Here is a 26,330-nt window from a genome sequence, read left to right as displayed (position 1 = left end):
GTTGGAGATTAACGAGGCAAAACCTAAGTTGTTGGTGGCACCACCAGGGGCCCTGCTAACACATCCTAACTAACGCAGGGGTCTTTCGAAGTCATCCAAAATTTCTCCTATCTTGGGTCAAAAGTCAGCACCGACAATAACATAGATGTTGAAATACGCGTTAGGGCTGCTGGCTGCCAACCGCCTGAGTCTGAGGAAACTTTTCCACTCAATACACCTGTCGCGACGAACGAAGCTGGGACTATATAGAACTTATATAGTTCCAGTACTCACATACGCCTCTGAGACATGGATTTTGTGCAAAACTGGCGAAACCCTCTTCGAGAAGGCGTTCGAGAGAAAGATGCTTAGAAGGATCTTTGCCCCGTATGTATGGAAGGACAATGGAGGGGCCGCTACAATAACGAGGTCTATGAGCGAATTTACTGTTGTACAGCGGATTAGACTCACCAGGCTCCAGTGGGCTGGTCACGTCATGAGACTGCAACCGGACCACCCAGCCCGTAAAGTCCTTTCAGATCGTCCACATGGACGGTGGAAGCGTGAGACGCCTAAATTGAGATGAAGTGATGGCGTTGATGCGTCCGAATAACAACATATTGGTCCAGAAGAATGAGGCCGGAAGCTGTGCATTACTTGGCTTGGAATCGCTGGAACAACAAAATTGAAATGTAACGCACAAAGATTATGTGTCGCTAAGCTTCTTTGTATCGAATCGATTCCCCGCAACCGTTCTCTGCAAGTAACGAATAGCGTTCCATTCTTGATCGTTACGTAGAGGAATATCGCAATTGTTTTGGCTCCTCTGGTCCGTTCGTTGTGTGTAACTGTCGCGAATTTAAGGCCGTTTGTAGCCGTTCATAAATTGTATTCGTCCTTTGCGCCCTTCTACTTGTTAGCTGTTAAAAAATCTGTAAATAAAATTATCAAGGAGGGCACATACAGTCTGTTGAATTTAACTGATAATTATACAATTATACAACCTTACGATGCATGAAATAAAAAAGACGCATTTTTTACATAAACATTCCGACAAATACATTTTTGGCATTCATAAGTAGATGCAAAATCAGCCGCCAAATATTGGATAATAATAACGATAATAATAAAGATAATAATGCAACACAGCCGAAATATCAAGCATCATTACAACCGCAACATGGTCATACCGTAACGATTCCTTTCGGGTTTCATAAAACAAGTTAAAAAAAAAAGAAACAATAGCACAAAAATCACCATGCGGCTTCTCCGATATACTTACCGGCTACCATCCATTCCGAAGTCATTCTTTCGCAAACCATTCGAGGCGTAATATTCGACGACCGAAAGAAGTTGAACATAAAAATATACGATACTATTGTCGTTTCGTTATGATTCATTTCTTTTTACAACATTTGCTTATCGAGGCGCGCCATACGCAGCAAAAGAAAGCCGCCGGGTATTTCGGTCGCGTTTCTTCCTATCGACCCCTGTCTTTGATGTTACATTTTACACGGGTCGATGTTTTATCCTGCAATGTTAGATCCCCTTTGCCGTACATACCTACTACTATTTATCCTCTTTGCTTCTATTTTGTGCTTGCTATTCTGCACACGTACTTGCTCACTCTCTTTTTTTCGGTTTAGTACAAAAGATTCTTCCTTCAAGAATTGATGATTGGATGATCGACCAAGAAACGGGCGATTTCCAACCGAACTTTTAGGTGGCATTGAACCTTCTGCTGATGTGTGCCGTCAGTTCACAAGTAAGCGTTTTGCCAATTCGAACACTGTTTGTTACATTTCTCATCACATCGTGTGTTTTCGGTTTATTTCTCCCATTATCTTTTTCGCGTGGTTATACCCTAAACACATACAAATACCATAAAAATGCTCAGCCATTCGATTGTAAATATGCGTTGTGTATACATTTGTCGAGTTATGTATATCAAAGGGATGTGTATATGTATAAGTCCGTTGTTTTCTGTGTAATCAAGTTATTTTCAACTAGTTCACACTTTCCATTTCATCAAAAGAAAAAGTAAAGAACCACATTAACGCTTGATAAAGAATAAAAAAAATACTCTCTCAAGTACATATTCATTGCGTAAAATATAGTAACTTGGTTACATGCTTCCGATCCTTCTATTTGCATGTGATCATGTCGGTTCTAAGCCCAAGGGAATTGGTTGAATACACCGTAAGTCGAGCGTCGGATTTGCAAGTAGTAGTAGAGCGTAGTAGCAAAGACTAACTGCCCGGCAATTTGGTAAAAATTAGCCGGGAAAACCATTACATGGCATGAGCTAACGCGTTGTTTAAATAAGAAAAGCAACAAGATTTTTTATTTATTACATCCTTTTTTCATACTGTTCTACTTTATTATGGTTTTTTCATATGAAGCTAACTCCACGCACGTACGCAAAAGACGCAAAAAACTGCATTTAAATGCAATTATCTACCTTTTCTTCATCGGCAAGTAACAGACAAAACGACCCGATCAGTTAGTTAAGGCATTGCAAAACAACCAAGAATAATTGGAGTAATACATTATTCAATTCCAATCGATTTTACTTTTTAAGCCAAGTACGGGCCATCGGCAACGTGGAGGACCAGAGTGCTGTGGCAAAATAATTCAGAGTAACCGATGCATTAAAATAAGCCGTTCGAGACTATTTTCAGCTGAGAGATAGCAGCTATCGTTAGAAACTCTCATTGTTATTCCTTCTTTACCATAGGACCATGGCAATGGATAAAGGACACTGGCCACGCATAAATTATGCATTTTGGATGTAAGAAAGGGACATAAAGTTTTTTTTTTCATTTTCTTTCTATTTCTCTGTTTGTCTCTTTTTCTGTAGATCCTTCCACCAACTGAGGTCAACACTGAAACTTTACCACTTTGACGACTACTTTGGAACGTTCTGAAATGCCATCCAACCAAATTCACTTTTCACTACAACGACCCACTCCAGTGAAGAACTGCAATTGAAATGAAGCAACCGAAAGGGTAAAGTGAATACAAGAGCAACACTTTACCGCTCTCACCAGACATATGAACAACTCTTAGCAAGTTGATTCGGATCCATTTTTGCTGCTGATTAAATAAGATACAATGACAAAAATATCTAATCAATAAAACACCTTTTAAAAAGGTATACAGACATACAAAGCCATTACAAATACAAAACACTAAACAAAACCCTACGTTGACACACATTCACATTGCATGTTACATATTTGTTTGTTGGTTGATCATGAATTTGCGTATCACCGACCAGCATCTTTCGTCATTGCATACTATATCATTGAACACATTTTTTTTGTTCAAAATTCTTTAGAATAACAAAAACTCATCGCGATCCGTTTTCCATTGACCTTCTTAACAAACAGGTTCCCGCCGTTTTCTACTGGAAACTGCATAAATTTTTTTCTGCTAATATTGCATGGTTTTTTTTCATCTAGCTAAACCTGTTTTACTAAACGTCTCACAAATCAATACAATCAACACGTTATAAATGAAAGCATTTGCAACAAGCGCATAATAAATCAAAATACATATAATTGATTGTATTCGTTTATGTTATGTTCGGCAATATTCGTGTTTCCTCTTTCTACTTTGCGCGAAAGCTATTTTTGCATTGCATGTATATGTACGAGTGTGTGTGTGTAAGTATGCATGTACTTGTTTTGATAAATTTCGTAATGATTTGCTTCACTAACTAAGTGTATAAATAATAAATAATCACCTAAACACGAAAAAACGAGGCCACTGCCCTGGAGGAAACGTAGCTTTTTTTCTATAATTCTCTCAACGAAATTCTCCTTGATCTTTTCTACCGCTTGTTTGCTTTTGCTCATTACAACTGAAACCGAAATGCTTGTCTTCCGATTTCTGTTTTCCTCATTGGCATTGTCTTAAAGCGGAAAATTTGATGTTCACTTCGATGGGGAAAGGACAGGAGGAGGATAACAAGGAGGAGGAGGAGATAACAAACTCGGACCATAGTTGAAGTTGATCTTCGTTTTCCGAGAACTGGATCGTCACAAGCGAAACGAAACAAAACTCCAACTTCCTCCATTGCTGCAGGCAGCTCCATCAACGTTTCCGCTAACGAAAAACGGGAAGAGTGCCTGAATGCATAAACCCCAGGGAAGCGAAAGTTTGAGGATTGATTGGTCGCCTGGCACAGGATCGGAACGCACGGCAACACGGCAAAAACCCATCAGAAAAAAAGAAAGGTCGGACAAACGATAAGCAAAAGATGATACACAAAGCATGAATAAACTCTCGAACGAATGTCAGAGGTGATGGGTCGATCTAACGCGCAGGCAATATTTGAAGCCGGTCGGGTGGGCAAGATAGTAAATAGGAAACAAGATTAACAATCGAGCTCTCTAGCACTGCTGGAAGTTTAGCTAATACACACACATACACACACACAAACGTGAAACGCTGTACGGCCTCAACATCCGTGCCCCCGATTCCTTGCTTTGCTCGGTACATCTAATCCTAGTCTACACCCCGCTTGGACGGTGGTACCAGGTGAAGGGGCAAAGCTGTCGGTAACTCATTGCCATCCATTTTGACGTTGATTAAATGCATCGCCAGAGCAAATTCTTCGATGTCCAAGAAACCATCCTGATCGTAGTCGGAGAGCTTCCAAATTTTGCTCAGGACGTTGTTCGGTAACTTCGATTTGATCAGCTCCGACTTGGCCGCTGGGAAGGTGAGCGGGTGGTGGTTGTTCGCAAGGTAAGTATCGGCAGTTTTTCACAGCATAACACCATCGAGAACAGCAGCGAATAGTCATCATCAAACAAACAAAAAGCGAAGAATTAACGTTGGTGTACGGGAAGAGAAAAGAAACAGAAATCAGAAATCATTAGTATACGGTATTATGCCCATCGACTGATTAATCGATTCAGAGCGGGGACACCACTGACGCACTGAAGAAATACGATACCGAACAAAAAAACTACTGCTGTTGATTGAGATTGGAGGTTGACCTAGCTGACGAAGATATTGAACCGTGAAGCTGAAGATGATAATGATACTTACCGGCACCGGAAATCTTTCCATCAGTCGGTTGAAGTGACTCGAAGATGGGATCCGTTCGGGCACGATCACGATTGCATATCCAATCCACCTCACCATACCCGGCATCGATTCCTTCGCCCTTCCGGTACCCAAACGGTGAAACCACGTCCTCTACCCCGTCGAAGGCGCCTCCTAAAAATGTGCCAAGCGAATCGAAACCGTGTTCATGTATCATGTGTCAGGAAGTTGCAAAAGAATATAAACGAGAAAGAGAGATGGAAAGAAACATTTAGCAAATGCGAAAACGAACTCATCAAACACTAACAATGCGGAAATGGAAAACGGAGGTCTTGTTCTACTTCTAACAATTTCTTGTCTATTTATTTGACTTGTTTTTCGATACTATTTTTTGCTCGTAGCTCTCTATCAATTGTTGGTCGTTTCTTTTATATTTTCCCACACATCGCCTTGGTTAAATACCGCGTTTGACAGGCACCATCGCATAATGCTTGCTAACAGTAGTACTATACATCGTGAACAACACCCTATCCCTCTCATGTACAGTTTAATACTGGAATAGGACAAAACACAACCGATGGACACATCATTTTCGGGAAAGCAACGACTATAACTCTCACACTAGTCCGCTTGTATGAAACACTTACAGGATATAACAGAAGGCCAAAATGGGAAACGATATGCTTGTACAGATAATAATGTGCTGTAAATGTGTAGTGATGTTTCTTCTAGATACAATACATAAACACCAGCCACCAGACGTAAACCCTGCACCAAAACGCTTCCTTCGTCAAAAACCAAACATAAACATATAAACAAAATGTACGTCAGAGTACGCTAAAGCGAAGCGACCGCAATCGTGAAGTAAGTAATGTTTTACATTTTAAAAAGCAATTTTCCACGTTTTCTTGAAAAATATTTCACAATTATTCAGAAACATACCATTTTAATAGCATAATACCAATTGTACACTACTACGGTAAGCGGAATGACGAAACAATGAGGGTGGATCCCGAAATCAGGCACAAATGAAGCATATGAAAGTGATGTTGTGCAAACATTGGTAGCGAATAAAAAAATTACATTCGAACCTTTCAGCAGAAGATGGTCCAAAAAGTTTGTTTCCATCGTCGACCCATTGCTTTGTCCTAGAAGCCGACGTGTTTGAAAGGTAGAAAGGAAACAAAAATGTAAACTCAACTGGTGACCCCAAAAATGCGTTCTGTCTGGGGTTTTGATGTAAAATTAAATGGTATTATGTTAGCGAACAGAAACACATTTTCACAACATTTCACAACTCTTTAATATGACATCGGTTTATATGACATCGATATTATAAGTATATTTTTATTCAATAATCTACTTTGTAGATGTAGATTTAGGTTACAAACGATGTTGTTACAAAAATCTAAAGGAACGTTTAAATAAAGAAAAGATATAAATCGCTTATCAATTAACTCAAATCGATAATATTGAACCATGAAGCTGAAACATTACAATTAGTAACTGCTATATATATACAAAAAATGCTATTCCCAAGGTGTTTAAAAAAAACTCCAAATTTTTATTCATTTACTTAATATCCAGCAAAAACTTGGACCCACAGTTTGCTTTGCTGAGAATCATTTGCTTATGGCGATGGATAAATGAAATTTATCAAATTGTATAACTCTAATATCGTTCTGATGCAGCAGGCTGTGTTAGACCCGCAACAGGCAAATTTGCTCATATCCGCCGTTAAACAAAAACCGTTTGCACTGACGGGAAAGAAAACTGAACTAAATCGTTTTTCACATCCTTTCGCTCCAAACACAACAAGCAGTTGGGCGAAAGTTCTTTGTACACATTGTTGAATTTCCTTTTTCTCCTTTTTATCAAATGAAAAACTATCTAAACCACTTCCGTCCGATTCCGTTTCTCTACTATACTGGGCAACAACAATGACCTGGTTAGCAGAACCGTACACCGTTCTTTATGCGCAGACAGACGGAAGATGAATTTGACGAAATGGTGACATGACTCAACAAATACCACCAATGACCTCGAGGATAAATGAAAACATAAACAATCGTGTGGTATGCACGAGGGTATGTTCCATCACGACTGCCAGATTTAAAATCGGTAAAGGTACAATCTGATACTACGTGAGAGAGTTTTTGCGACAAAAATACTTTTTTGTTAAACCGATTTTTAATTTTTATTGTGGTTAACCCGCATTTGATACGCGAGAGTTCCCTTCCCGTTAAAAGAAATCTATTAACTTTCACTTAAATAAAGCGCAAGAAATATTAAAATGCACCTGAAATTGCAAATTAAAAATCACTTTTATTTGTATTGGGTAAATCTGTACCATATGCATGAATCAGTATGAATATTTATATTGAATCATTCTGAATCTCTATTCTGAAGAATGATTACTCCTTTACGATACGATTCATTCCTCACAGAATCCCTTAAAGTTTCATGAATCCTCAAAATATGATTGAATTCCATAAGGGTCCCATGAGTCCCTGAAGTATCAGTGCTTCATGAATAGTTTGATTCATGAAAGGTCATGAGCATAAATTTTAGTAAAAAAAAACTACTGTCCAATTGTTATGATTGCAAATGATTTATGCATGATATGTAAATTGATTTATGCAATCGAATGTTAGCAGTATTTGGTTTATTTAATCGTTGCAGACATTCTGATTTGAGAAACTAAAAACCAAAAATTGAGTAAAATCCTGGCATGTAGGCGATTAATCTAGCTACGAGGATTATTACACCTTTGACGATTTATTAAGATAATTCATTTTCCGTTAAAGATTCCTGAATCTTTGAGAGGTCACGGACCTTTGAGCCACTCATACACCTTCGACGATTCATGGATCTTTGATGGTTTATGAATCTTTTAGCACTCGGAAATTTCATGAATAGTTTTCATTCATAATTTGAATGACTTTCCTCAAAGGAGTCACTATTTTTTATCATTTCAGTATAATGTTATCAGACAGTCTAAATTAAAACCATTCTATAGGGATAGTTATGTTACACAAGGCATATAACACAAATTATCAATACTTCACCATGATCGTATGAGTTGTCATTGTGTTATGTTATGTTGTAATAAACTGTTATATGTACATCTGAATTAAGTATGGATTGAAGATTCATAAATGATAATAATAACACCATATCAAACAGAACCATAACTTCAAAACAGTCAATACAACATTTCTGATTAATAACAATCCCAGTTTGCCAGCAAGTGCGACAGATGCATCAGCTGTGAAGTGCACTGCACTGAAATTCTAGCTATAACGATAAAATAGTTAATATTATAATACTCCAAAACAAATGCGCTTTACGTACATATAAATTATATTTTTCTCTCATACGAAACAACTTGTTGGGACAAACACTGCATGGAGGAAAACCACGTTGCATACGATCGCCTAAATCGGTACTATCTATTTTTGTACCTCTTGCTGCTTGTGTACAAAGATTAAAAGGGCTAATGCAGTGTGATATTAAAAGCTGACAAAATGAGCGCAAAACGAGCTGCTTTAGTACACTCGAACACCGGCACTCCTGTTAAGTGTTGCGTGATTTAACATTCAGCTACAGTGGCTAATGAGGGATCGCAATTTCGACACTTTATAATAACCCATTTAATTATCACCCTTGTGTCTTTCCGCTCCTTGCCACGTAATGTTCTGTGGTGAATACTGGTTGGCGACAAAAACGCTCAATTCAGGCTAAATACGTTCATTGATTTATGGTCGATAAATGCTGTTTTGGTGATTAGGTGTCCGGTTTATGGTGTAACGAGGGTGCGTTTGATCATGGAGTTGGATTTCATAAAAAATGTACAATAAGTACCTTACTTACTTCAATGCAAAGAGGATTTTAGCATTTTTTTTAACCTCACATTAGAAATGTGATACGTAAATTTGCAAAACAACTGTAAATTCCTTCACAAATCGTCTGTGTTTATGCTTTGGTAAAAAAAATAACACATATATTCAACAGACTCTCTGGCGATACATCATAACCCTGCAACTCACTTAACGGACTGTAACTGTGGGGTAATATGAGTCAACCAATTATTTCATTGTTGAATGTAACATGAGTAGTGCCATAGTTTGCATGTACTTCAAACTACATAGCTCCAGTATTTATTACGTTGAGTTCACTATACACTTCGCGGAAAAGCTGGTACGGAATCCTATTTTCCTCTCTGCATACATTTTTTGCCTGAATGTATTCAAGCCCCTTTTCAACTACCCAAACACAAGTCAATGGCATAAAAGCAGACTAAACAAAGCATAAATCGCCTTTGATCAAGTGAAACATTCATTTCATTCACTCGTTTCCAAACATTACTTCACCGATTAGTGTAATGGGGCACAAAACGAAATAGAGTGCTGCAAAAAGCGAACGATAAGGCGATTTATTTAATAAAGTACACATCTTTCATGCACATGGCGAAAATGGGGTTTACTACGATTACCATAAAACCATACGATAAGTAATTTATTTCTCATTCACTACACAAAAGTATTGTTACATTCGGCTACATTACATATACAATAAAAAAAACATTAAAACTGAATTGAATTACGTACAGCTTCAAATTCCAGACATTCTTCACATATTACCATTTTTCTATAGAATAGTATCCAATAACTTTATAAATCGATTCTACAATATCATGTAAATCATGCTAAATTAATAAGCGTTGAAGCAAAAGCCCTGGTATAAGCATATGCAACTAAAATGTGAAGCATGTCCGGAATTTATAGATGTCCGTAATTCGATTCAGAACGGTAACTGCAAACAATCTGAAGCAAAATTAACAAAATCACATTACTTTCGAAAATCCACATTATCAATTCTTAACACAGGTTTAGAACAATTCTAGGACCAAAGCGTTAAGCACATTGTGTATCGATTATTCTGGGGTATACAGTCCCATGCAACAGTATATAATCTTTTCTCATCTTTTCATAATTACGCGAAACGATATTATTCATGGCATTGAAACAACGGATCCACACCGATCATATATTCTCCGCTGGATTAGCCATAAAGTTAACACCGTTCTAAAGTAAATAATGTCCTGGGGGTTGTTACATTTAGCCCTGTCATCACAGATGGTTTGATATACTGATCTTACGCTTCTGACACGATGCCGTACAGCAGCTACATCATTCGCAAAAATCATGTCTTGAATTATTAACAACACGCTGCTGGCATACGGAAAACATGGAAGATAAAAAAAATTTAACCTGGCGTCATTGTCTTCTTTTATTGATGTAACGTTCCACAAAGCCACAGCAACAAATCCCACCTTTCATTTTACGCGAATGATGTGTTAAATACTGTTGAACATTTTACAAACAAACAGCACCCAAACAGAAAACCCAATTTAACTTCAATTGCTACAAAAAGTGGCAATTTGTGTGCGATCTTGAGCGAATGCTAATGTCAAAGGAATCCTCAGATCTACGGATGCCTTCTACTGCTGGTACGTTCTTGTTCTTGTACTACCACTTGGCACGATTGATTCGCAAGCGTTGCTGTAAAAGAATCTCAAGAATCGTTTTTCCACATCACACGCGCATCGGTTCAGTCTCGTGACATCGGCCGCTAATGTCGTATTAGGTTTTACGTGTTGTTTTATTTAAAATAGCTTATCACGGTTGGAAGACTAGAGGAAATTGCCACCAGTACAAAACACCGCCACCCCGTGCAAAGGTTCGCCTAAACGTGTGCCGCGATGAATAAGATACCCATTACCTAACGAGAGACGATGAACAACTTCATCTTCCATACCTCCCCGCATCCCGTAAACATTGGTTATGTTCTTTCGTACTTTTTCCTACATGTACGAGCTAGACGCGCGTAAGCGAAGCCTTAACGAAAATTGCCAATCAATCACGTGCGTGCAACGTTCCTCACCAATACAATGCCGTTACGTTGCCCTCAAGGCGCGCCGAACTTCCTACTGGTCGTCTCGCAGTTGTTTCGAGCAGTAGGATTTTTATTGCTCAAGTAGAACATTTATAAAAACCGACGAAAAAAAAGCTCCAGTTACATTTGCAGGGCCAAAAATGTTTTTTTCCAATTTATTTTTATTTATTGTTGCTATTGATTGGTATGTTCAATGTTCCATTAGAATTCTTTTCTATTACCTATTACCATAAAATGGCACTTACCAGTACATCGAATTGTTTTATGATAAACTTTCCAGTGCTATGCGACTTTCATCGATAAGAAACCGTGATATATTTCGTTAAACGCAATTTTCAAATCGTTACGTCAGTTTACTACTTTCATAATTTGTAATGATGTGCATATTGCTTACTTCTTCACTTTTGTTTACTTTCTTTTCTTAAAAGTAACGCTTTGATGCAAATTTCAATTCAACGAGAACGAGATATTTAGCACAACTGGCAAATATTAGGCAGAATTGATTGAAAATGTAAAACATGAAGTACCAACAATAAGATAACGTTATCTACTTTCATGTACTTTCTCTGGAGCTATTGTGCTTGTCACGATTCAACAATAAACCGTGACCAAGGAAGAGGACAATTGCTTGTACAGGTTGGTAAGGACAAGTAGATAATTAAGCGACTTACGGTAGCAAGATAATGTAAACAACAAGAAATAGCTACTACATACGAGAAGGCTACTCGAAAGCGAAATAACGTCCCAATGGACACAATCAATAGTATGCGTGAATACCGCAATCCACCTACAAACGACAACACGATTTGATGAATGCGTATTGATTGTTTCTTTGGAAGAAAGTTAGAATTCCGACCAAGGTTTATTGAGTAATGAGGTCTAGTAATAGCCAATGTTTACGTGGACTTTTTTTGTTTTAATTTTGAAAATTAAATATCGTTGGCTATGTATTGGAAGATGGAAACTGTACAGGTAGTCCCCAACATTTACGACACAGATATACGCGGATTTACACATAGGAGAGTTTTAAAATTCAACATCTTAGTTAGTCTATGGCACAGAATATATGCAAATAGAAAACCATTTTTTGTTAATTCCTTCGAATTTGACTAAGCAACATTTTTAGGATTTTTTGGTAATGTTTTTTTTTGTAAAATTCACATAAAATGTTAAACTCATGTGAGCAAAATGTATATCGACTCTATATTTTTCAAGATTAAATGATGCTTAATAGTATTGTTTTGTCCTATTCAACATTTGCGGAAATTCATTAAACGCGATTCTGCACTAATCTCCAATATCCGTAATAATATTCTGTGTTTTGGTTACCTGTACTGAGGATAGCGATCGGTACACACAAGCACCACACGGTGTAAACTCTTTGGATACGTAGCCATCAACTTATTTTCCATTATTACACCAAGAGCTGCGAAAACCCTCCTAATACTAGATCTGTATATTCGACAGACCTTGATACTGACCCGATAAACCAACGTGTGTTGTCCGTCTCCAAAAGAAGTATTACTAAATAGAAAGGTGACACCTATTACGGTTGAATGACTGTACCCAAGGTCCAATAATTCATCTTGGAAAGGCCAGAATCTGAAAACCGTTGCTTGTGTTTCATTCGATTTCCATTTTTAGCCAAATATCTTGCATTTAATCATTCAACATTTCCATGTCACCATATTATCGACCTTAAAGTTATAATGTTCCCAACAGCCACACTATTAGAGCCCTATCTTCGGACTAAAGTTTTAATTGAATCCAAAAGTCATTCGAAATCTCAAAACCTCTTTAGACACTACCAACAACAAACAATATATTTTTAAATCAAATTAATTCCGAAAACAAAGTTGATCTAACACGATGGGCAGAACTGAAAGTATTGTATTATCGTTTACTATATCTTTCCCTAATATTAGCAATATTTGCATTCTATTCAGTACAATTTACTGCAGAAATTAGATGATCCGTGAGTTATGATTTACATAAAGTATTTGTAGGTGACAATGACCAACGTCACATGCCAGGTGATGGTGGATGGAAAACTCTCAGGGTATGTGTGGAAGGACAATGCGGCTCCTCGCTACAATGTCGAGATCTATGAGCTATACGGTGTACAGCATGCTCCGGTGGACTGGTCACGTCATGAAAATGAAACCGGACCACCCAGCCCGTAAAGTCCTTTTAGATCGTCCACATGGACAACGGAGACGTGGTAGGTCCATATTGAGATGGAGTGATGGTGTTGATGCGTCCGCCAGAAGGGCCGGGATAAAGAATTGGCAGACGAGAGCGCTCGACCGTGAGCGGTTTAGAGAACTTCTGCAGCAGGCCAAGACCGCGAAGCGGTTGTAGCGCTGGATAAGTAAGTAAGTAAGTATTTGTAGCTGGCAACAGCTATGCCAACAGAAAATTGGTAATTGTGGCAAGTACATATAAGGACAATTGTAAATGTGATCTAACAAACAAAGACGTAGGAATACACTCCGGAAAGTTCCCGGAGATACTTTTGCGCCATCAATGCTCATCTCAATAATAAATACCTTCCATCTTCCTCTTCAATGCCTAGGACAATTCACAGACATACTGTTAATTATCGCACATGTTATTGCTTCGTCCTTGCAACCGTGACGTAGAAGGGTGTTATGAAGTCGTGTCGTAAAGCATACAGATTTGTAGACTTCTCCCATTGAACCGGAAGTTATATGGGACCAAAATGGCAATGAAATGAAATCCTTACTTAATCACACATATCCTCTGATTGTTAGCAACTATGGAAGCTGTCCGAAAAGTCGACAAACAGATCGTCACGTACGAAAACATTCCTCCCACTGTTACGGGAGACAAACTGACAGACAAACACACAGACCGACAGACGCCACCATGCGTCCAAAAGAGAAAAGAAATTCGCACGTTACAAGACACACTGGTAGCACGAGCGAGCAGCTGCGTACAGTTCTGCAGTAAACAACACGAACATGCATCCTGCAGAATCCCCTGATCTCGTCAGGGATGTGTGGGCGCACTCCTACCAATGCTATGCTTCGGATGTTGCGATAGCATGGATGGAACAGGAAGGGCAGATAGTTCATGGCAGAAAGAATGAGGTCATTTTTTGTTAGTACAGATGAAAAAAAAACTAGCTAAGGTAGATGGGCCACAATGATTCGCCTGTTTGCCGACAGCGCGGGGAGCCTTTGCTATATGAAAACCTGTACCCTTCGTTGAAATGCACACCCACTGTCAGCAACTACGGCAGATGACCACTAAAACAATATTCGCATGGGCAGAGCGGACGATGGCATACGACAAAATGTTTTCTTAGTTCGCTTATGCCGAGAGTACAGAGCACTGTTTGGTTGAGCTAGACACGCCCGAATTCGGGCCATCGCGGACCCGGCTGGAAGATTCGGTGGACGGTCAAACTTCATCAGCATGCAAACAGCATAACTACCCGGCAGCTTTATTGTAGTAGTACGTAGGTATGTAGGTAGGAAGGTAACGCGCCTTTGGTGGTTGGTTGATGAGGAAAATTGAAAAATTACCCCCCTGCCGATGACGGCCACCGTAGTGCTACACAGCTTTTGTCAGCTTTTGAGGTTTCCCCAAATTTAGCTTTCTACTCTTTGTTGCCCTTGCAACAACGTGCCGAGGGTTGAACTTCCTTCTCCAGTGGGATTTCAAATGGGCAAAGTTGCCTTCATTGTGCCAAAACGGAGCAGAGCAAAAATGAACGTGAGGTGTACTACCACCGAAAGCGGAAAAAGTAATGAAATATTATGAACCAAAAAACAACAGATGAGCCAAAAAAATGACACTGGCACACTGCACTGAATAATTAATACCGCATAACCTACCCTCCGCCATTTCCACAGCTATCGTACAGACAAGGGTGCAAAACACATAGCTAGTAAAACGGTTCACTAGATCCTCCAACATTAAATATCTCCTATTCTTCTCATCACCATTAATTCTAGCCTTAGTCACGGTGACAATTCAACCCTATTTGCCCGCGCATTTGCCTGTTGCGGCAACTACCCAGCATCCGGCAGACATTTCCGTATCCGGAAACCATTGCGCTAATGTAGAATGTTTATGTAATTTAAAACAAACACACACACACACACTCTCGCTCTTCCTCAATGATATCCAACCTATTCTTACGCGTCTGCTCAAAGCACAGAAAGCGAAGTCAACATGAACCCGCTTGGAAGAAAACAAAAGTTAAAAACGACGACAGTGAAAGAATATGCTCGGGAAGCAATTCACTTTACAGGAGCATGCACCCAAACAAGACGACCTCGCCCTAGATGACAGCTTCACACTACGAGCGGCAAAAGACAAATTTTATGCGCGAACATGTGGCATCCGATCTCGGTGAGCTGCAGTTGTGCACGTGCACAAAAAGCTGCTCTCAGCTACTATGCCATTATGCCATGTTGTTACAGCTTCCAATGCACAACTGAACACACACACACATCGCGGTTTCCCATCCATGCTTTGGGAAGTGCAGGGCAAACGAACGAACCCCACTCATTATTGCTGCTAGAGGTTTGCATTTTTCATTTCAATTTCTTCGAGTCAACGGACAAACAAATTTGTAGTTTGGAATTGAATATAGGCAGGCGGTTTTCAAGGAACGATATAAAACCGATATAAACTGCACCTGAAGCTTTTCCGCAGCATCTGAGTGCACCCAAGTCATGCAATAGAGACATTCAGTACAATATTGTGTCCCATTTATATCAAAAGACAATAGAATAACCGCTTCATTTACACTTACCCAATAAATAAATAAACAATTATTAGTTTTGGAAGTTGTACAATGATCTGGCATTTTAATGTTGAGTTAAACGTACTGGGGGGTGGCCCGGTACCGGTATTCATACGACAGGACCGGTCTAAAATCTCATCCTGGACCAATCCTACATATGCAGGACTGACTATCCGGTAGTGGGTAAATAAAGTCAAAGAAAACCAAAAAAATGGCAAGCCGAGACCTTTTCAGGTTGTGACGATAGAGAAGAAGAAGGGAGACGTACTGGACCAGGAAAAACGTTAGTTCACAAAAACAGATTAAGATTAAATACTTATTTCATATAGAAATCTATAGATCGCAATCTATAGAAACAAAATCAATCCTCGCTCCGCCAGAACAATAGGCCAAGCGCGTTTAACGTTAAACGTTTTGGCCAATAGAGACAAAACCAATAAGTAATATTATTTCGAACCTGTCAACTATGGAGACCTTAAAGAACACCATAGACCATGAAGAACAAATTAAATGATTCCAAATGCTGGAAAGCCATCAATTTCTATTGTTATTTAATATTTTGTTAGATTAAGTCCAATAACCATCCTTATCATGCATTTACGCTACAACAAGTGTAAGCGTAAGTACGATATTATCTACGACTGACGCGATAATAAAACCTTTGTTGTATCATTGTTACAACAATATCATTAACCAATATCATATTCAACATATGATCGTTAAATTAAGTCTAAGGAATTTAGCTTGTAAAAATTTGACTATTTGGTTCATGAAATACATATGTTGCTTGCCATGGACCATGATGAAGCGTGTGATGTCATAACCGCTGGAACCGCTACAAACTGGAACTGGAGTATTATGAAATTCCTTTCAAATTTATTGCAAGTTTTCATCGTACATTTGGTTACGATTATTTGAAGGCCAAATAACAACATAATTAGCGATTCAAGGCACCATCTGCAGGTTTGAAAAACTGTCAGCCTTTTTTTTGTATTAAACACAAAAAAGTTTTAATCAATGTAAAAGCATCAGGAACAGGAACCCCAACCATTTTTCACTTCTACGAAACCTGGTTTCATTTTTCTAATATCTTTTTTGTTTAATATCAAACCACAGCGCATAGCCACCAACAGGGATTTAAACCCATTTCGGCAAAAGAAAAGTAACAGGAACCCCTAGGGCATTCTTCACCAAAGAACATCGTGCAACATGATGGTACCATCCTTAGTCCTACTGCACATCGACAGTTAAGATCGATTATTATATTCGGTGCTGGTTTTTACTTTCGCAAGGCTTTCGATTCAATGTTATTTGTGCACGCACAGACCAACCGTATTAGAAATGTGTAACGACTAAATTTACAGGTCACTTGATATGTCCCGACCGACAGGATACGGTTCTGGGGGGGGGTTGCGAACTTGGCTTCACATTCTTTTTAGTCGCTCTTTGGCATACAAAATCAAACCTCCTCTGTTCATCATATCCATGGACCATACTACAAAAGCATGGCGATGGAAAAGTGGCGACAATTGAAAAAGGTACGATAAATGAAAGGAACAGCAAAAAATAAAATAGGCATCCCCTGTCAACATATCCATCCAATAACCTACAATTTTGACAAAACCGGACTCCCGGGCATACAATTCCAGCTTCAGCAATAGCAAACACGATAAGATATCATAACGACGGTTGACAATGGTTTATGCTTTGTTCGGGCCCATAAATAGGACAAAACAGAAGCACCCTGACGTAACAAAGAAAACAAAGTGAACCTTCAAAAGCAAATTTTCTTTCATCTTAAAATGTTCAAACATGGGAAGAAAAAGTTTCTATTAGCGTCGGTTATTACATTTCCTTTGCTTCTTACTATGCGGAAAAAAAGTTTATAAAAACCAATGAGTGATGCTACATTGTGGCAGTAAATTGAATTAACAAAATATTTGCACTAAGCATAATAATAGACATGAACACAGTTATTTAACTGTTCGTTTCAGGGACGAGTGACAAAACAACGACAGCTAAATATCCTAACACAACCTAAACAGCCTAACCTAATTCTAACGGACACCGATGTAACGGAAAAGAATGATAGCTTTCGTACGTTTAAAGTAAATATAAAGTAAAGTAGGTACATAGGCTTAGTTAGCTTAGTCTTAGTTGAAAGACTCCACTGCCTAGCACTTGTCAATACACAGTCAATATGATACGATTGAGCAAGCATACATCCGAACGGTAAAAAAAAATCACCCACCAACACAATGTGGTAGTTTAATTTAGTTTTATTTGTGGAATGCTCATCACGTATTCCATTACAATGAGATGTAGAATGATAATATGCAGACAAACAGGAGATTGAAAAGCACACACAAATTGCATCTGCTGAACAGGCTGCTACCATATATTCATGCTTCTTTCACCACAACCTATACCAACAATATGATAAAGCTATTTCCTTGTCGTTTTGTCCCCCCTAACGCTAAGATCTTCAGTGTCACCCTGAATGTGTTACTTTTTTCTCAATTTAGACCTTTTTTATACACACATACACATACGCATTCTTCAAACCTCTCCTTATGACAATATATCCGAAACGCTTGACACAAGTACCACTAACACGGCACGCACGCCTGTTGACGACACGTCCGTGATGATGCTGTAGATTTTTAGGATCAAAAATGAATGCAATATCTACCGAAATACATACCAACAATGCCGATTCGGAGTGAGATAAACAGGCATAAAAAGATTGTTTTGCTGTTTGCTTATCTTTGACTTTTTTCAGATTGTACTTGCACACACTTTGTAGCGGAATGATAGCAAAAAAAAAAAACAAATAAAACTTCCTATGATTGCAACAAACACTGAACGATAAGAAAAAAAAAACTATGCTATTTTGCTATATTCTATTTTGCTTAGTCAAAATAAAAATCAACTCAATACAAGCAAGTCATATAAATATAATTTTTTTTCGTCAGAATGGCCTGGCCGTATCGACTTATTTTACCACGTAGCCGGATAGTCAGTCCTTGCTACGGGGGATTGGCCCTGATGGGATTTTGGTCCGGTCCGTTCGTGTGAAGACCGGCCATCATGCCATCATGCCACCGGCCCGTCCCACAAATGTAAGTGATAACCTAACAACAAAAATAGGATTTCAACTACATTAAGCCGCGATGAATGTTTGTGGTGGTGTTTTTTTGTTTTTCATTATAGTTTGGCCGCCTTTAGCTGTTGGTATTACTTCGTTGATATGCGTATGCTATGCGTGGCATTATGTAAGATAAAGAAGATTGAAAATTTTTGTTCCAAACAAACGGTTTGAGTTACAAACCTTTAAAACATTCAAAATACATTCACCATCAAGTCTAATAGCATCCACACTCAAACAGAAGCTTGGTGCTACGACACGTGTATCTGCTATACCTTCCAGACAAACAAGTTGAAATTATGTAGACGAATGAGGATAAGGCACAAAAACTTAATCACAAAACATAACTCACTTCCGAATGTTACGCCAAGAGGATGATTTCAATAGGATTTCAATTCAATATAACTTGGAAATGTTGTTATCATAGCTATTTGACGTATTCATGGAGAGACTTTGTGTACATCTTCTTACACTAATTTGTTCTGCACTTGACAAAGTTTGCCATGCCCATACAGGGATAGAAAGTATTTGTCGGTGTCGGTAGGGTGTACGCCATAATGCCCGATGGAAAATATCCAACAGTGCTGGAATTCGACATGCCAGTAGCAAACCACTGCTTACTTCTGGTCGCAGGTACTGGAGCATGTATTCAAAGATACCCGCACAGCTCCCAACACTCACTGAGGCGCTCTAAGTGCCAACACATGGCGGTGCTTTGTCAGTCCTCTTCATCTATTTATCATTATAGTATCAATAGATCTGGCGCTGGACACACAACATATGGTGACAGGAAGTGCTTCCGGCGTGATGGTCCACTTAAACGCCACAGGTTGGACGAGTTTCTTTAAATCTTTTTCAATACTTTTTTTTATTAATCATACACCTAAAATATGTGTAAGAGAATTCAAACCCGTACTACCTACCATACTATACACATTGATATCAACTATTAAATTGAAGCAAAACAGCACATTCATAATTTTCATCTCGAATATCAACTAACTGAAATCTGATACGGTTGAGACAAAAAATAAGAGAATCTCCATAGGAGGTAAAACTGTTTAGTATGGCAGCGCTTCTTCACAGGTGGTGTTCGGAAAGAAACAAATACCTTTTCGATGTGACAGAAGTCTGTTAGTAGATTTCACGGGTTTACGACGAATAATGAGAGTTTGTCACGAATAAATTATTGCGCAGAAAAGAAACTCTCACCCGAGCCAAAATAGGCAAACGAATCGGTGTAATTAAAACGTTATAAACCGTAACAGAACATTCTGTTACACTTGTCATGCCTTATAGCGTTCGTTTTCGGCATCTTCATAGCAAGGATTGTTCATTCATAAAAATAATCCTATTCAAGAGGGGCAAATATCTCAAGTTATGAGAACAAGCTTATCCGATGTTTTCATGTATTTTAGTTAGCGTAATAAAATAATGCACTATTTATCCTTATTTCCAACAAACATTTTTGACAAATCAAAATTCATAGTACAATTCCAATAGTTAAAATACGTACATTTGATGATATTAACGAAAAGTAGTAACATTTGATACGGCCATACTATTCCTCGTATTTTTCAATCGTAATTAAATCAGAAATAGCTATATAGAACTATATAGAACTTAAATAGTTCTGCAACTATGCAGAACTTATATAGTTCTAGCTCTCACATACGCCTCTGAGACATGGACTTTGTCCAAAACTGACGAACCCCTCTTAGCCGCGTTCGAGAGAAAGATGCTCAGAAAGATCTTTGGCCCCGTATGTGTGGAAGCACAATGGAGGAGCCGCTACAGTGACGAGATTTATGAGCAGTACGGCGAACTTACTGTCGTACAGCATTCACCGTTGGACTGGTCACGTCATGAAAATGAAACCGGACCACCCAGCCCGTAAAAACCATTTAGATCATCCACATGGGCAGCGGAGACGTGGTAGGTCCATATTGAGATGGAGTGATGGCGTTGATGCGTCCGCCAGAAGCCGTCCGTGGGCAGTTTAGAGAACTCCTGTAGCAGGCCAGGATTGCGAAGCGATTGTAGCATCTGATAAATAAGTAATAATTTTATCATGTTCTTTCGAATGAAAAGCGGTGTTGTTATCATTAGACCTCTTTAAGCCGCACATACAATACAGTATCCAATACATAAACAACTAAAAAAATCACTAATGCTACAAACATATTAGTGTCATTTAGTACATGTAGTTGTCAAGGATCTTTTTTTTTTAATTTTATCTTATCGATTAATTCTTCCACGTAGACAAGATTACGGGTTGGTCTTGAATTGAAACATTAAACCGGCCTAACATTCGCCTCAATTCTATCTATATACGTTTTTTCTATATAGATATCTATATAAGTACTTGTACTATATTTATAACTGGGGAATTTACAGTCTTTACAGAATTTACATTGATATAGACATATTTCAACTAGTTTTTACCCATCAAAAGAACAAGCCTTGGGAACAACATATAAAGTATTTCAATGTTTAAAGGGTAACCGACCGTGAATTTGCTTTGACTGATTATGGATAGTTAGTCACGCTGCAAGTATGCGCCTGCCCCACATCCGAATCCGACAGCGTTTACAAGAATTGTCAAATAAATTATCTTTTTGGGATTTTTTGCCGCTTTACGACAATGGGAAAAATACAGAATCGTTTCCGTTGTGTTGAAAACGTTAATAAACACACTCTACTGACGCCTGTGTCCAAACCATTGAACAATATGAAAAATATGTCCTTCGTTAGTCGTTACTATATTACTCATTCGTTAAATAAAGCATACTGGCACAAAATGCTATCAATCATGAATTCTATCAAATTTCATACAATACATACATACAGCTACGGTCAACCGATAGCTATAGTCAATAGAGACTCATGTAACGCAAGGTTACAAAATATGTTTCTCAAATTTCCCCTAAAAAATCCGCGCTTGACAAGCAATGCGGTACAGCATACAGAAACAACAGCTATATGCCGTAATGCAAGCTTGTTCTTAATTTTTACCATATAACATTATGTCGATATACCAGTAGTTGACATCATAAGTTGATTGACCTAGATTCCATTCAACGTAACACATCCAGTGTTTTTTAACGAACGCTTTACAGGATTAAGAGACCGAGTCAATGAATTTACTTCTTGACATTGCAATTTATAAGTTTAACACTCCATACCTATAATGTTGTTCTTGGGTTCAAAATGCGGTTCGTATCAATGGGCAAATACAAACATTCAATTGTTGAAGACCCCATTGAAAACTGGCCACAGCGCTCATTGAGCAATTTATAATAATTTGCTAACGAATGTGCGTCACTTGTAAGTGTTTTCCATGGACTTGCGAAGCTCTCCTTTGCCTTTTAACAGCCTTCAGTCTTGATCAAGAAGTGTGTTCTATCTGGTTCTACTGCCATGCCTCAACGGTAGTATCATCAAGTGCATCTAATCTACTAGACGCTACAAAACCAGTGGAGGCGGATAATCTATGTATATTCTCGCTTCCACTTATGTAGCTGCATCATTCGGCAGTTCAGCAAAACTGCAAACGGAGCAAAACATAACAAGTGAACGGTCAATTCTGACCGATGAACAGTCTAACCACGCACAATGTTACAAACCCGCCATACAATGCTAATTGTGACCCAACGATCTATTCGCCGGCATGGAAGTTGGTCTGAAATTAACATCATCGCTCTAATCGTCCATGCCGGCCATCTGTAAGTACGCCTGGTAGTAGGTAAGTGGAACACAAAATGTGGCAAGCAGGGCAACATCTCTGTTAACGTCATTTATGGTAACGTCATATGAATAGCAGTAGTTGCCATTAGAGCTCGGAAATCGGCGATCGCGTTTTATGATTTCAATGCAGCAGTGCAAATATAGCAAAGAAAACTAACATACCAATTCATTTGCGATAATAAACCGAAGCACTGAGCGAACGTCCGAATTTTTCATTCCAGAATATGCTAACTGGTTGCTATATCTTCCAGACAACACCAACAAACACAAAGTAACCTTCAAAACGATTCGCTTCATAGCCTTGAAAATGGAATTTATTTTCGATACCGTACAAATCAAGATTAGTTAAAAATATAATCATGCGCTAGATGTACTGGTAGCACAAATTATGACACGGATAAATTAACGTATGTCTTAAACTTATAACTTAAATACTTAAACTTTCAGCTCTCCCAACTCGTTTTATTCTTTTCTTCATTAATCAAACACTTCCATAAATGAATCAATGCTTATCTTCCCTTTTCAAGTGGATGTGTCCGTTAAGTGTGAAAGGGATTCAGTAGAAAAAAAGATTACACAACATCTAATTGCTTCTCTAGAAAAAAGGCTTACAATTAACCCGTCTTCTACTGATATGCAGTTCAATAGCAAATGAAAAGGCGGACGACACTGTGCAAGTTGTTCGGTTAAATTGATTCTAAAGTGCAGCAATGACTGAAACCGGTTCCGTATACGCTAAAGCTTGAATGATTGCCTTTAGTTAGTTGAGCTGTATCTTGTGACCATTCGTGCTAAAAGTAGGCTATGCTTCAGCGAGCACTGTGACACATTATCAGTAAGTAATGAAGCATTGGCCTTGTTGCTCGACAAAAGGTTTAATATGTTGTCCTCTTTCAACGCTGTTTTTGTCCTGACGAACATGTGTTGTAAGAGACGTACGAAATCTGTGTTGCCTCAAACAGCCCCGAGAAAGATTAGATAAAAGGGATTGAACTTCGTCATATGGTACGGACGCGTACAACGCCCATAAAGTGTAGTGGGGATTGCGTAACTGTTGCTTTCTGGAAGTATGTGTATATGCGAACGAAAGTACCTACCTTTGACAAGCGGCTCCGAAACCAACTGCATCTCTTCCTGAGGAATCATGCTCATTAATCGCGCAATATCCACGGACAGCATGCGGTCCACCACTTCAATTAACGGCATTTTGATCGAATGGAACTTGGTAAAGTCCTGATTGGCGAGGACTTCTTGCATTTTCTTAATGTCCGGCAAATCTCCGATCGACACCTGGTGCTCGCGACAAACGCGATCGTAGATAGTGCCAAGATTTTTAATCAGCTCCTTTTTCTTGCTATCCTTGCCGAAAATTGGTGGCATTTCTTTTCGAAGCTCCGAGACGAGGTGCGCATGGACCTTGGCTAGGCGAGCACGCTTGATGAGATCGTTCAGTTTGCGCAGTGCCGCATTGCGGGGTAGGGATTGCAAATCACGGAAAAGATCTTGCTCTTCATCTTCGAACAGCCTCCGATTTACGTCGTACCGCAGCGGTTGATCCCAGAAAGAACCGATATACACCCTGGCCACCTCCGGTGTCTGCAGTACTTTGCCGAGCGACCACATCAAAGCACCGTATACACGCATCAGCTGTTGATGATCGATCATGTCAGCCTTGTTCAGCACTATCCGAATTTTGTCGTCGTGTCCTCGCAGTGCTTCGATCGATCGTCGAAATTCGTCCGAAATGTCCAGCTTGTGTGCATCAAACAACAATATAATACGATCCACACGCTCTGCAAACCATTCCAAAACTCCCGTGAAATCGTAGCCTCTATCTACACGTTGTTTCTCACCGGACAAAATACCGGGCGTGTCGACGATCGATATCGCCCGCAGTACCGGAGATGGTACGTGGGAACACTGGAAACGGTTAAGGAAAGCGTTGCCATACTTTTCCAGCGGACGGAACTGTTTTTTCGGATCGACTACAAGCGCATTACCCGGTATCATACCCTCCTTGTCGTCATACATGACGGCAATAAAGCGATCCGTCGTCGGTTCCGGTCCGATCCGAATGCCAGGAAAATCGCGTTCCAATAAATACCGGATGAAAGTGGTTTTACCAGTGGAGTACTGGCCAACCAACAGGATCATCGGTTTCGCATCGAAATCCGAATCCTCCAGCTTCGGCGAGTGGAAGTCATGGAAATTGTAATGCTCCTCCAGCGGCAACAACTTACTGCGGTAAATCTTTTTCAGCTCTCCCAACACATTGTCTACCACCTCCTCTGTTTTCGTTTCTCTTTTTAGCCAACTGAACATTGTTCCTGTTATTAGTGGACCACGGTAATCCCGTAAAACACTTTCTACCGTGATAAAAATGCACTCTGACTCATCAACAGCTCACCGAACCGCAAATTATGCGACGTTCGTTACAACGCTTTTGATCGACAAACTGAGAAATTGTAACTTCGTATTCGCACTTGTTCAAACGCTTTTCTTTACAAAGTCAGTCGGAAATGTGATTTCACTTAGCGAATAATTATAGCAATGAGTAATACGGAACAGTGGAATCGTCCTCCTTATCTAGATAATGAGCCAGTATACGACGCCGAAACGAAAGTTAAAGCAATCGAACAAAGGATAACGCGTGGAGTTCTGACTCACGACTGCACCGCAAGAACACCGCAGGAATTCGTACGTTTAAAACGGTAAACTCGGGATATTGCCCAAAGCTATTTGGAGATTTCTACGGGAAAAAAGAAATCCAGACACATCACAATGTCAAACTTCTGAAGAAGAAAAAAACATAATCAACTGTCATAAGTTGACAACTTTTCGCCCCGAAATTGTGCAATTCGCTCGACGATGACGATTTTTTTTTTCAAACAAAAAGGCCTTTTGAATCGAATTCATCGTATGGAATCGGTTTTGATAGAAACAGTTTACGTGAATATTTAATCATTTGAGTTATTTAATGCCAAATGCTTGAACTATTGTCGTCGATGTGAATTCTAAGAAATTTTTTTTCTGTTGAGATATCAAATGGTCAAACTTCCTAATTTTGTAGAAGTGCGTTTTTCATTGCTGTTTGAATTGCAATTATAATTTCCTCATTTGATGTCATTTGTAACGGTATTTCAATTGCAGTGGTTTGGTTTATTTTATATATTTGGAAGTAAAATCGTGCGGGCGTAACTGCACAAATAGAGCAGAGATAGTTTTTACATTGCTGTATTTGGTACTCCAAATTCTTTCATTCTTTATTTTCAATCTACAACAATACTTTTTCCCTACTAACAGGATTGTTTTTTTTTATTGTAGAAATTCTTTTCTAAATCGATGGCTGGTTGCATTTCGTTATTTTTCGCCTTTCATTTAGCTTTCTTTTCTGATGACCAGCATGCTCGACTACTGTCCAGTCGCGTACCCTTGTCGAGAGAGAAAAAGAAGAAGAAGAGTGCTGTCGGTAGAGCGGATTCTTCGCAGCAAGTTGCGGTTGTGCGTGTGACTGTGAAAAAATTGTGGGATTGTGAACCGGAAAGCAACTAGATTGGCAAAACCACGTTTAGTTTCGGTTGATAGCGTATCTGCCACTATTTGATATAGTCTACAAACAGGTACGTATCGTAAAAGCTGATGGACTTAGCAATGCCAACA

At 39.0% G+C, this 26,330-nt stretch overlaps 1 protein-coding gene across 1 annotated transcript; it reads right to left on the bottom strand.

Moving 5' to 3' along the window:
• Positions 1-4,491: 4,491 nt before the first annotated feature.
• Positions 4,492-24,992, bottom strand: LOC128710341 (EH domain-containing protein 3). The gene is made up of 4 exons (XM_053805391.1): positions 23,768-24,992; positions 6,129-6,185; positions 5,041-5,211; positions 4,492-4,700 (listed from the first exon to the last, which is right to left on the bottom strand). Exons 1-4 carry the CDS (start codon positions 24,990-24,992, stop codon positions 4,492-4,494), a joined length of 1,662 nt encoding a protein of 553 aa, XP_053661366.1.
• Between the last annotated feature and the right edge of the window lie 1,338 nt (positions 24,993-26,330).

Source organism: Anopheles marshallii, chromosome 2 (genome assembly GCF_943734725.1).
Source record: "Anopheles marshallii chromosome 2, idAnoMarsDA_429_01, whole genome shotgun sequence".
NCBI lineage: Eukaryota > Metazoa > Arthropoda > Insecta > Diptera > Culicidae > Anopheles > Anopheles marshallii.
The sequence above is the reverse complement of the archived record's forward strand: the minus strand, read 5'-3'. Positions and strand labels throughout refer to the sequence as shown.